Source organism: Equus quagga, chromosome 2 (assembly GCF_021613505.1).
Source record: "Equus quagga isolate Etosha38 chromosome 2, UCLA_HA_Equagga_1.0, whole genome shotgun sequence".
Taxonomy (NCBI): Eukaryota; Metazoa; Chordata; class Mammalia; order Perissodactyla; family Equidae; genus Equus; species Equus quagga.
The window spans coordinates 144,549,272-144,563,318 of NC_060268.1; the positions used below are offsets into that span (position 1 = coordinate 144,549,272).

Genomic DNA, 14,047 nt, shown 5'->3' on the forward strand with positions numbered 1-14,047 from the left:
GGAAAAAGGTCTTTCTAAAGGGTACTGGATTTGGTGAATTTTGAATTGTATTTGGAAGATGAATGGGTCCAGAAGTAGGTGTGGGGAGAACTTTAGAGATGATCTTGAAGGGAGGCTTTAGGCAGATAAGCTTGACTGGAGTGAGAGGTCTGTCAGAAAATCATGAGATTAAAGAGGGTGGAGCTCAAGAAGAAATGAGAAGCTGGTATAATGGGCAAAATGCATTGAAATGTAGGTTGTGGTGATTTTTTTTTTTTTAAGGAAGATTAGCCCTGAGCTAACATCTGCTGCCAGTCCTCCTCTTTTTGCTGAGGAAGACTGGCCCTGAGCTAACATCTGTGCCCATCTTCCTCCACTTTATACATGGGATGCCTACCACAGAATGGCTTGCCAAGCGGTGCCACGTCTGCACCGGGATCCGGGCCAGTGAACCCCTGGCCACCGTGAAGGGAAATGTGTGAACCTAACCCCTGTGCCACTGGGCCGGCCTCTGGTGGTTGTTGGTTTTTTGTGGTTAGTTTAATATGAATTCTTCTTCAGTGTGGAAGTTTGTTTTTATGCCAATTGTATAAGTGAATAGAATGGGCATGCTAAATATTGATTACCTTGATTTGAAATGAGAATAAATTTCTACCTCAGTTCATTATTATCAAGTCATAAATACCAAGGGCTAGAAGAGATCTTAGTGGTTGTCTCAACCTAATCACTGTGTAGAATAGGAAATTGAAGTCTAGAAAGGTTACATGTCTCGTTCAAATTATATAGCTGGTTAGAGACATAGGCAGCTCTTAAATCTGACATCCTGATTCTTAATTGTATCTGCTTTTCTCTGTACCCTGGTAGTTTTTATAATCATGAAAAATTAGAAGTTGTGCAGCAGGTTTGTTGTTTATATTTTGATTTTTTGTTTTTGTCCCCAAATGCTTTAGTTGTATGATTTGTAAAGTCTGAGATTTTTGTTTTGCATGTATACCTGAATACTGTGAATGTGGAATTGACCTTTTACCTTAGGTGCATTTTTAATATATTAAATAGAGGGATTTGGAAATTATTTTTACTATATAATTGTTTTGAGGATCTTCTTTGAATTAATGTATTTACCTCTATTTCTTAATTACACATGATGGTTTCTAAACAAGCACACTTTGACACCCTTTTATTAGCATAGCTGTAGAGAGGAAAGCTTTTTATAATCAGCTAATGGTTTAAAACGTCTACAAGTAATTTGTGTTGTTGCATATTTCAGACATTTCCTTAACTTAAGTACTCAGATATTTATCCAAACATTATTGCTATGGGGTTTCCTGCAGAAAGACTTGAAGGTGTATACAGGAACAATATCGATGATGTAGTAAGGTAAGAACTCTTAATTTTCTGTTTCAGATGTTAATGTATTATGTTCATATTGTGTTTTCATTTTTCTAAACCACAGAAAAAGATGTACTTTGTGATGTAAACTTTATTTTCATTATGTTGGTGTTCTGTAACTGCCTTTTTTGCTTACTGTGCCTAATGGACTTCAATGGGATACAACTCATTTGATAAGAACTGACCTTTTACGTAATCAGCAATATGTGGTATGATTTCATGGACTCTATAAAATGCCTCTCACCAAGTTAATGTCTGGATTCCATTATAATAGGATTTTTGTCTTTTATTTCACAATTGAAGATTAGGCTTAAAATCCTTGAGTGGATTTATTCACTTAAATTTATTCATTCTAAGGTAGAGATAACTGTTACATTACTATCAGTTATATCGGATACTGGCAACTGATACCTGTGTATTTTTACGTAGAACAGTTTATAATTGGGCATATGTGTACCAAGCACCTGAAGAAGTGTTTGGTACAAGCAATTTAGAAAGCAGTTGCTGGGCATACCAAAGCCTAATTTTGTCCATTTTATAATTTTCTAAGTGTAATTATCATTCAGTTTACAACAATATTTCTCAACTCCCATTTAGTTTTTTAATACATTCATGACCCACAAGTACCTGGTAGATTTTATGAGAGAAGCAATTTGTCTCTGCTGTGTGAATAGTCTTAATAGTATTCTGATTTCAGAGCAAAAATATATATGTATGAATAAATTAACTCTAAATTGTCAGTAGGGACTCAAATGGCTTTTAAAAGTTAAAATTCTGAATTATTCCCTTTACCCTCTTTCGGAAGTATCTTTCTTGGAGACTTTCAATTTAAATATTTGGTGATTATGAGAATTAAGTGTTATAATGGATGGGAAAGCCCTTAGTAAAGCATTATGCAGATGTGGAATCCTTTTATAATAATTGTGTAAGTATGTAAGTCTAACTACATCCTTATATGAGCTAGCCATAAGTTGTTTTTCTAAGTGGTTAATTTTTAGCAATTTGCTTGAACCAAAGTATATTTACACTTTTCAGTATTGAGTTGTGTCCAGTTGGATTTTTGTAGTGTTTATATTGTGTTCAGAATTAAATTTCAGTATGTACAAAAACCCCAAAACTGCTTCTTTATAGTTTCTATTACAATTATAGGTGGTACATGAGGCTGTCAGAGGTACTATTTAAGAACTTGAAAATAGGGAAATGAATTTGCCTTCTCATAGTTAGGACGCAGTGGAAGGATGCTTAACATCGCAGAGCTATGAGAGTAACAGCTTGATATGGCTTAATCAATGATAATACACATCTGCAGGAAATGCAGTGGGTGATAGGAAAAAGAATGAAAGAAGTATATCAAGAGAGATGGAAAATCTGGGAAGTGAGCAGTGCAGTTACCAGACATGTATTCCCTCCCTACTGTGGTGCAGGAGTGTTTCTCAGGCCTCTTAATGGTCTACATGAAATATCTCATAAGGTGATTAACTTCACATTAGTATAATTCTGTGTTCAGCCAAGTACTGATTCAACCAAGTCAGATCAGTACTCATACTGAAAAAGAGTATTAATACTCTGAGTAGAGGACAAGTTTTCTGATCACTGTAAGGATATTCTTGTGGTTAGTAAATCTGGTGTGCTAGGTTTTATATTGTTTTTTTCTGAATGTAAATTAGTCTCTTCTGACTGTGAATTAGTCACTGAGGCTGACTGATCATCTTTTAGGTTACCGATAAAGTCTGGTTTCTGGATCTATGCATTTGATTATCAGACCATAGATTGCAATAACTTCACTAAGAAAATACTATTCTAGGAAGTATTTTTATCTGTCATCTTCTGACTTCATAACCTCTATGCCTCTAAATCAGGATTCGCACATGTAGTTTGTAATCAGTACCCAAAGTTGACATTTATTCTGTCTGCTTTAATGTATCTAGTTTATCTTATCTAGCTTTTGACTTTTTCAAATTTCTTATTCCTAAAAAAACTTCATAAGTATGGATTGTTATATTTAGTTAATGGTTGCTTTAGCCAACTCATCTTGTCACGCCTATGGAATGGTAATGGTAATAGCATATAAAAATGAATTATCGGCTATGTTGTGGTTGTGTTGTCTTTCTTTTTTTTTTTTGATTGGGGGATAAATGGCCAGGAAGGCTTTGTTGGCTTCAGCTACTCACTCCACTCCCCTTCTTTTATGAGAGAAAGGATGAACAGTAGGAGGGAAGACGTAGTTTTTCCTACGGACTGAAATGAAAATAAATAATTCCTAAGTAATTTGCCTGTTAGGACTAGCCTCTCCAAGGGAATGGCTGTCTCCAGTACCTAAGTGATTGATTTCTTTGATTGGTTCACACCATATTGGAGACAGTAGTGATTCCTTTTTGGTTCAAAGATGATAACGTTTCAGTGAAAAATGTCTTTATTTTGTTTTAACTTTTCGTTTAACAAAACTATTTTCAGTTGGATTTTCTTTTGCTCTCTCTGTTGAGATGTTTAAAGAATATTTAAAATTATCTTTTCTTCTCTAGTTCCGTATTTTTCCTATTATTTTTCCCCCAAACAGGAAATATGGTGCAGACTTCAGACTTTGTTGTTGTTGTACATCTTTGAGTAAAATAAACTCAAATTGCAAATTCCTTCATGCTTAAATTGTCCAGTCTTATTTAACTGTTTGGGAATATGGTTTGTTATGACAATATGAAATTTTATACTTGAGGTACTTGAAGTACTTTTGTGACAAATATTTAACTTCTTTTGAGGTAACCTGCTAGGATGAGGAATTAATGTAAAAAGTGAACAAAAAGGGAAAGGGGGAAAAGTGAAGCAATCCGGACTCTTTTACTCTCTTAACTGCAAATGTTGTGTTTAATAAGGAATCAAAATTGACAGGACAGGACAGGGACATCTCATAGAAGGGAAGTTGAAGAGCCAACCCTTCCCAGATTGTTTTTTCTTCTTTTAGTCTTGTTACCACCTCTCTTCATCTTCTTTCTTGCTACTAAGCTCTTGCTCTGACCAGCTGGTAATATGAAACAATGTTTTATTCAGATAATTGATTCTTCTTTGATATGTATGTTACTCTTATCCCTCAGGCTAATATTGAAGTTGTCTAATTTATATGTTATCTGTTATAAATCTTAAGCAGTCTTTAACAAATTGATGCTTCATGTGTTTAACAGACATAGCTTGAGAACTATTATTCTGTACCTAATAAATCAGGAAAACGTAGGTTTAATAGAGGTGAACTGGCTTTCTTACTGCAGAACCTTTAATATGCTACTATGCATTGTAAATCTCCCAAGAGTGAAATTCTAACATGCTGCTTTCCTTTTCCTTTTTTTTTTTACTTTTCTTTCCCTTTCTCTTCCCCTTCCTCCCTTCCCCCTTCTCTTTCTTTTCTTTTGTAGTATATTAAATAACATCTCTCTAAACAGTGTTCCATGGAGCACAATTTGGGAAATGTTGAAAATGAAAAAAGATGCATGTAATAACATTTTCCCCCAGTCTGAATCACTAGGAAATAATTTAGTTCCTCCTTTTTTATTGGAAAGGTTTTAGATGTGGGAAAATTCCCATATTTATTATAAGGAAGTGTTTATAGTTCAGTCTTCTGATATGGAGTGATTTTTTTAAAAAGACTTTATCCGTAGTTTTGTATACTATCAGCTTTTTTTTACCCATATATAAGCAGCTGTATTATTGATTCAAGAGTCCGTCTCCTTCCTTTTGTACTGTTTTATACACTTTCTTCCTAAAGAAACTGCAAATATTCTTCTCTTAATTATATGGTGATCTCTCAATCAACTTTAATTGTATGTTGATCTTTAATAAAAAAGGAAGTACCAACATCATTATTGGCTATTCAGTTAAAAAGAATTGAAAAGAGATTATTTAAAGGAAAGTTTCAAAATAATTTAAGAGGAAAGAATGTCAATTGTATTCTTCCTTGCCAGCAACTTTTGACTTCTTCTCTTATTACTTATGTTTCCTGCTTTCTTTCTTTTTTTGTTGAAAATCACATAACATAAAATTAATCATTTTAAAGTATACAGTTGTGACATTTAGTATCTTCACAATGTTTTCAACCACCTCCTCTGTCAAGTTCCAAAACATTTTTATCACCCCAACAAAAAACCCTGTATCTATTGGCTGCCTCCCCACTTCTTTTGTTATTCTTATTTCCTCATAAATAGCAGAGCCTTGATGGATTTGACAGTGTTTATATTATCTGCACCAATCCAATTTTTGATATTTTAATAATGACTAGCATTTATTGTACATTTATTTACATACATATATAACTGATGTATAAGCAGTTTACACGTGTCATCTTATTAAATTTCTATGGTGAACTTATTCCCATTTCCTAGATGGTTTAAAAGAAGTTAACTTTCCTGGTAAGTAGTGAAACTGAGCATTGACTCCAGGTCTGTCAGAGTCCAAAGCTGATTTCCTTAATAACCATATAATCCTGTGTATCAGAGGGCAAAAACTGGAAACTCTGGAGCTAATCTAGCCTGTTTATGTTCTTTGTTTGGCCTAATGCAGCGTTGGCCCATACATAGTGTAGGAAATCATAAAGGAAGGTCTTCTCTGATATTATTACACCAGAAAATTTCTTTAGAAAATTCAATTTCCAGATTGAAAAGACCTAAATAGCACCAAACACAATAAATGAAAACAGGCCAATGCTTGGCCATTATTTTGAAATTTCTTTAAGAACACCAGAAATAATGAGAATTTCTCAAAAGCTTTCAGGATCATCTTGGAGTATTAGGGATATGAATGGTGTCTAACTTCTTAGCAGTAGAATTAAAGATAGAAGATGGAGGAACAGCACTTCAAAAGTTCTGCATTCAGCCTAGAATTCTGTGTCTAGCCCAACCATCAATCAAGTACAAAAGTAGGAAAAAAAGACATTCAAGGATTCAAAAAAATGTGTGCCTGTGTAACATTTCTTAAGAGGTTGCTAGAAGATGTGCCCCAGCAAAACAGGAGAATAAACCATGAAAGAAAAGGGCTTCAGTAAACAGGATCCAGCTTAGAATCAACAAAGGAAAGTCCCAGAATGACAGCTGTGCCACAAGCTGAAGAACAACCAGTTCTAATTGGAGCAGTAGGACAGAGGGCTTCAGGGAAAAAAATTGAACCAGGAGGTGGATATTGAAATATTTGGGGAAAAAAATGCAATAGATCCTCAGAAAACTAGGTGATTTAGAAACAGGAAGCAATTAATAACGTGTGTTGGTGGTTTAACCCAAAATTGTGATATTGCCATTTAAGGGGGATTAAGAGAAGTGAAACGTGTGGGGGTACTGGTTCTGTAAGCCTCTTCCACCATGGCAGAAAATTTGTGGGTAATTGATAAACCTACACGAAGTAGTATTGTATATGTTATGTGGAAATGCTGAATTAAATACCAGGAAAAAGAATCCAAGGAGTTGAGGTGTGGTTGCTATTTGGGGGAAGCAGAAATAAAGCTGGAGACGAGTCATTTTTTGTGTGTGTGGTAAAATACATGTAAGATAAAATTTACCATTTTGATCATTTTTTTTTTAAAGATTTTATTTTTTTTCCTTTTTCTCCCCAAAGCCCCCCGCCGTTACATAGTTGTATATTCTTCGTTGTGGGTCCTTCTAGTTGTGGCATGTGGGACGCTGCCTCAGCGTGGTTTGATGAGCAGTGCCATGTCCGCGCCCAGGATTCGAACCCAGGAAACACCGTGCCGCCTGCAGCGGAGCGCGCGAACTTAACCACTCAGCCACGGGGCCAGCCCCCATTTTGATCATTTTTAAGTGTACACTTCAGTGGCATTGAGTGCACTCAATTGTTGTGCAACAATCACCACTATCCATCTCTAAAACTTTTTTTATCATTCCGTACCCATTAAACAGTAACTTCCCATCCCCCCTACTCCTGCCTCCTGGCAACCACTGTTCTATTTTCTGTCTCTGTGTATTTGACTATTCTAGGTACTTTATATAAATGAAATCGTACAATATTTGTCTTTTTGTGACTGACGTTTCACTTAGCATAATGTCTTCGGAGTTCATGTTGTGGCATGTGTCAGAATTTCCTTCCATTATATGTATGTATTATTTTGTTTATCCATTCATCTGTCGATGGACACTGGGTTTGCTTCCACCTTTTGACTATTGTAAGTAATAGTAGTATGAACATGGGTGTTCCAGTATTTTTTCGAATGTTTACTTTATTAGTTTGGGTATACACCCAGATGTGGAATTTTTGGATCAAATGGTAATTCTGTATTTCATTTTTTGAGGAACTGCCATACTGTTTTCTATACTGGCTATACCATTTTACATTCCCACTAGCAATGCACATGTGTTTTAGTATCTTTACATCCTCTCCAATATGTTATTTTCTGGCTTTTTTTTTTTTTTTTTTGATAACAGCCATCCAAATGAGTGTGAAGTGGGTCATTGTGGTTTTGATTTGCATTTCCCTAATGTTAAGTGATGTTGAGCATCTTTTCATGTGCTTGTTGATGATTTGTTTATCTTCTTTGGAGAAATGTTTAATAAGTCCTTTACCCATTTATGAATTAGATGTTTTTTTTTAATATTTAGAACATTTTTTTTACTTGAGTTCGTAATAGTTTACATCAATATAAGATTTCCCTTGTACATTATTTCTTGTCTGTCACCACATAAGTGCTCCCCTTCACCCCCTGTGCCCCCCCCCACCCCCCTTCCCCTGGTAACCACTGAACTGTTTTTTTGGTCCGTGTGGATGTTTATATCCTACATATGAATGAAATCATCTGGTGTTTGTCTTTTTCAGTCAGGCTTATTTCGCTTAGCATAATTTCCTCCAGGTCCTTCCATGTTACTGCAAATGGGATGGATTTGTCTTTTTTATGGCTGAGTAGTATTCCACTATATGTACACACCACATATTCTTTATCCAATCATCCGTCGATGGGCACTTGGATTGTTTCCATGTCTTGGCTATTGTGAATAGTGCTGCAATGAACACAGGGGTACTTATGTTACTTTGGATTGTTGATTTCAAATTGTTTGGGTAGATTCCCAGTAGTGGTATAGCTGGCTCGTATGGTAGTTCTATTTCTAGTCTTTTGAGGAATCTCCATACTGTTTTCCATAGTGGCTATACCAGTTTGCATTCGCACCAGCAGTGTATGAGGGTTCCCTTCTCTCCACGCCCTCTCTAACATTTGTTATTGTTAGTCTTAGTGATTATAGCCATTTTAACAGGCGTAAGGTGGTATCTTAGTGTAATTTTGATTTGCATTTCCCTGATGCTTAGTGATGTCGAACATCTTTTCATGTGTTTATTGGCCATCTGTATATCTTCTTTGGAAAAATGTCTGTTCATATCCACTGCCCATTTTTTGATTGGGTTGTTTGTTTTTTTATTGTTCAATTGTGTGATTTCCTTGTATATTATGGAGATTAATCCCTTGTCAGATATATAATTGCAAATATTTTCTCCCAGTTGGTGGGTTGTCTCTTTGTTTTGGTTCTGGTTTCATTTGCCTTGCAGAAGCTCTTTAGTCTGATGAACTCCCACTTGCTTATTTCTTCTTTTGTTTCCCTTGTCTGACAAGACATGGTATTCGAAAACATCCTTTTTAGTTTGATGTCAAAGAGTGTACTACCTATATTATCTTCCAGGAGTTTTATAGTTTCAGGACTTATTTTCAAGAATTTGATCCATTTTGAGTTTATTTTTGTGTGTGGCGTGAGATAATGGTCTACCTTCATTCTTTTGCATGGCTGTCCAGTTTTCCCAACACCATTTATTGAAGAGATTGTTTTTTCTCCGTTGTATGTTCCTAGCACCTTTGTGGAAGATTAGCTGTCTGTAGACGTGCAGTTTTATTTCTGGGCTTTTGGTTCTGTTCCATTGATCTCTGTGCCTCTTTTTGTACCAGTACCGTGCTGTTTTGATCACTATGGCTTTGTAGTACATTTTGAAGTCAGGGATTGTGATACCTCCAGCTTTGTTCTTTTTTCTCACCATTGCCTTGGCAACTTGGGGTCTTTGGTTACTGGGCGGGTTCTTTTTTTGTTGTTGTTTTAGGAGTTCTTTATATATTCTGGATATTAATCTCTTATCAGATACGTGATTGCAAATATTTTCTCCCCTTCTGTGGGTTGCCTTTTTAGTTTGTTAATGGTCTCCTTAGATGCACAGGAGTTTTAAATTTTGATGCAGTCCAACTTACCTGTTTTTTTTTTGGCCTGTGCCCTCACATCCAAGAAGTCATCCCTAAATTCAATGTCATGAAGCTTTTCTCCTATGTTTCCTTTTAACAGTTTTATAGTTTAAGGTCTTTGATCCATTTTGGGATAATTTTTGCATACAGTGTAAGATAAGGGTCCAACTTACTGCTTTTGCATGTGGATATCCATTTTTCCTAGCACAATTTGTTGAAAAGACTGTCTTTTCCCCATTAAATGATCTTGGCACACTTCTTGAAACTTATTTGATATGTATACAGGGTTTTATTTCTGGGCTCTCTATTCTATTCCGTTAGTATGTGTCTGTCTTTATGCCAGTACCACACTTTGTAGCTCTGTAGTAAATTTTGAAATCAGAAATTTAGAGTCCTACAACTTTGTTCTTCTATTCCAAAATTGTTTTGGTCGTTTAGGGCCCTTTGAGATTCCATATGAATTTTAGGATGGAATTTTTTATTTCTGCCAAAAAAAAGTCATTGAGATTTTGGTAGGAATGGCATTAATCTGTAGATTGCCTTGAGTGGTACTGAAATCTTAACAATGTCAAGTCTTCCAATCCATGGACATGCAGTGTCTTTCCTTTTCAGTGTTCTTTAAGTTCTTTGAACAGTGTTTTGTAGTTTTCTGTGTACAAGTATTTCACCTCCTTGGTTAATTCCCAAATATTTTATTCTTTTTGATGCTATTGTAAAGAGTTTTGTTTCTTTTTTTTTGGATTGTTCATTATTAGTCTATAGAAATACAGCGATTTTTGTGTATTAATTTTGTATGCTGCTACTTTGCTGAATATGTTTATTAGTACTAATATTTTTTTGTGTGGAATTTTTAGGGTTTTCTACATTTAAGATTATGTCGTCTGCAAACACATAATTTTACTTCTTCCTTTCCAATTTGGATGAGTTTTTCCCCTTCTTCTTGCCTAATTGCTCAACTTGAACATTCAATACTATGTTGAGTAGAAATGACGAAAGAAGACCTCCTGTCTTTGTTCTTGACCTTAGAGGAAAAACGTTGTCTTTTACCATTGCATATCATATTAGCTGTGGAGTGTGTGTTTTTTTAAAAAAATAAACTTTATTTTTTAGAACCATTTTAGGTTCACAGCTATATTGAGCAGAAGGTACAGAGATTTCCATATACACCCTACTCCCACACATACACAGCCTTCCTCATCAATGTCCTCCACCAGAGTGGTACATTTGTTATAATTGATGAACCTATATTGACACGTCATTATCATTCAAAGTTCATAATTTACATCAGTGTTCACTCTTGGTGTTGTACATTCTGTGGGTTTGGACAAGTTTATAGTGACGTGTCCACCATTATACAGTCATGCGTCACATAACGATGGGATTATATTCTAAGAAATGTGTTGTTAGGTGATTTTGTCATTGTGCAAACATCATAGAGTGTACTTACACAAACCCAGATGGTATAGCCTACTACACACCTATGCTATATGGTACTAATCTTATGGAACCACTGTCATATAGGCAGTCTGTCTTTGAAAGTAACGTTATGCAGCTCATGGCTATAGTGTCATACAGAATATTTCACTACCCTAAAAGTGGTCTGTTCTCTACCTAGGCATCCCTTCCTCACTCCAGCCATTGGCAACCACATGTTTTTACTGTCTCCATAGTTGTGACTTTCCAGAATGTCTTATAGGTGGAATCATTCAGTATTTAGCATACAAAAACTCTATTCCTATACAATATAGGCAGTATGTGAAAAACTCACAGCATGCAAACTTTGTAAGACAAACTCACAGCAGCTACTTTGTAAGACAGTTAGTGGTGTCTTACAAAACTAAACATATTCTCTGCAATCAAGCACTTGTACCCCTTTGGGCATTTACCCAGAGGACTTGAAAACTAATGTTCACACAAACACCTGTACACGGATGTCATACTTCTTAAACGTCTGGCTCTCAAAAAAGGAAAAGGGAAAAAAATGAAGGAAAAAAATAGGCTTTGAGTCTTTAAATCCCCTGGAAGCTGTTTCAGTTGTGGGGATTGCAACAATGGCAGCCTCCTTCTGTGTCTGCACATCCGTAATGAGAAGCAGCAGTCAATGATCAGAACACAGATCTCTGATATTTGGAGGACAAGGTTCCACAAGCTGCTGCAGGCTGTTCTAGGAATATGTGCATGACTGCCAGCTGGGGCAGTGAGGGGTGGGTAGCCACTACCACACTGAGAGTTGAAATTGACTGAAATTAACTGTGATTTACTGTCTAAGCCTTCCCCTGGAAGCTGCAAGCTTTTGAATAGACTCCAGAGTTCCAAAATAGTTACATCAGACAGATTATGCCAGTACAATTTTTGTCTAGGTGTGGAAAGATTCCTGGTGCTTCGTACTCTGCCATCTTCCCTTGACTAATTTTTTATTACAGACTTTTTATATCTTTCGAAATATATATGTTTATATATTATTTTGACAAATAATTTTAAAATGCACATTGGCAACTTATTTAGAACTATTTCATAGGAATTCTTTGAGGAAAGTCAAGCCTGTTTAAAAATACTTTATTTTCACAACTGTCGTTAATGAATTCAGATTTTTATCTACTGAAATTATTTGAAGTAAGATATAATTGTATTAGAAAGATTTGTATTCTGGATTTTTTAAGTTTTGAGGCTATTAACTCTCTGCTCTTGTCTATCTAAGTTTTTAGTCTCTACTTTCCAAGTATCTACAGTTAAGTGTTCCCATTTCCTTTTGGAAAGCCCTGTTTTCTTGCTTTTTTCTCCCTTTCCATTGTATCAAACTTATAAGGCAATGAGCCAGTTGTGGGCATGAAGTCCCTGGGAGGAGAGAGGAGGAAGTGGGAGGGGCAGCCATGGTGAATGTTTCCCTAAGTAATATTCAAGTTCTTTGCGAGAATTTACCCTCCCCCCTTTTTTAAAGTGCTGTGATATTTTCTTTTAAATAGACTGTTTATTCTCCTGCCAGTCTCACTGCTGCCCAGAGTGCTAGATAAGAAATCATAAAGTTCAAATATTAAAGGGAGCACACAAAAAAAGTATGATTTCACCAACTCTCGCTAAAAAAAAAAAAGCTATAGGAAAATAATGTAAAAGAAAGTCAGGATTCTTGGTTGCGCCCGACAAAGTAACTACTTAATCAGAAAAGAATTTTTTGAAAATATTAGATAGCTCATAGCTCAAAACTAGAGAACCAGGCTTGGAAGATTTGCATAAGCTGAGGGAAGCAAGGCATAGTTAAGAGGTCACAATAACAGTGTGTTTGGTATATTGCTGCCTGGATGCTTGCTGTCCCAGGTGCTGCTGCCATGACTGGGTATTGGTGACTCTGCTCATAAACTTGCAGCTCTTCTGGAGATCTCTCTGAGTAATCTCTGACTCCTCTGCACCTTGCTCTCACTGCCTTGGAATCAATGTGTAGAGCAGGAGGATTTAATTGGTTTTAGGCATGCACAGTGGTAAGAGAAAGATGGGGAAGTGAGTACTCACTTCTCATCTCTTGAAATTCTCTCCAATTGTAATGGTTTTGGATGCTGAGCAGCCTAAAGATGACAAATATCTGCTACAAAATTCTTCTACTTAACCCCTCATCCTTAGACCCTCTTCTCAAAAATATCTATAATGAAAGGTTTCGTATAGTCTTTATTTTTATTTATTTATTTATTGGAGGAAGATTAGCCCTGAGCTAACATCTGCTGCCAATCCTCCTCTTTTTTGCCGAGGAAGACTGGCCCTGAGCTAACGTCTGTGCCCATTTTCCTCTACTTTATATGTGGGATGCCTGCCGCAGCAGGGCTTGAGAAGCGGTGCATAGATGTGCATCCGGCCAACCCAGGGCCACTGAAGTGGAATGTGTGAACTTAACTGCTGTGCCACTGGGCCGGCCCCTCATATAGTCTTTAAAAAATTGTTTTCATCTTATACCCACTTTTTAAGAAAAACAAATGGGCACTCGCTTCTGAATCTTGCTTTTTTTCATTTAACATGCTTAGGAATTTTCCATATTGGCATGGAAATAAAACTGAGTCTTTTATTGGCTCTCTTATTCCATTTTGTGATCATAGCATAATAAACAGTCCCGTCTGATACACATTTAGGTTGTTTCCAGTTTTTTGCTTTTGAAAACAGTGCTCTAATGAACATTTTCAAACGTGTTTCTTGGTGTCCCTTTGCAAGTATGTCCTGAAAGTAAATTCTTAGCAATGGAGATTCTGGGACCAGTGAGTCTGTGGTTTAAACTTTTACTCTCAAAAATAGTATCGTTTTATATTCTCACCAACATGTGTGTGTCTTTCCTCCCTCACAACCTGTTTGAATAGTATCAAACAAACTTTTTGCAGTTTGTTGTAATTTGATGTTTGCATTTCTTTAATTGCAGGGTTAAGCAACTTTGTGATATTTATTGGCCTTACATATTTTTTCTTTGTATGTGTGTACTGACCCTATCTTCAACTTATTTTTTTTTAG

General features: G+C 36.0%; 1 protein-coding gene across 1 annotated transcript in view; it reads left to right on the forward strand.

Annotated features, from left to right (window-relative positions):
• The window catches only part of PTEN (phosphatase and tensin homolog), a gene marked incomplete at its 5' end in the record, with an annotated part of 91,006 nt that overhangs the window by 23,288 nt on the left and 53,671 nt on the right, over positions 1-14,047 (forward strand). Inside the window, one exon of the mRNA XM_046652820.1 lies at positions 1,272-1,356. Within this exon, the coding sequence (XP_046508776.1) occupies positions 1,272-1,356 (85 nt within the window). The remainder of the gene's footprint in view (positions 1-1,271; positions 1,357-14,047) is intronic.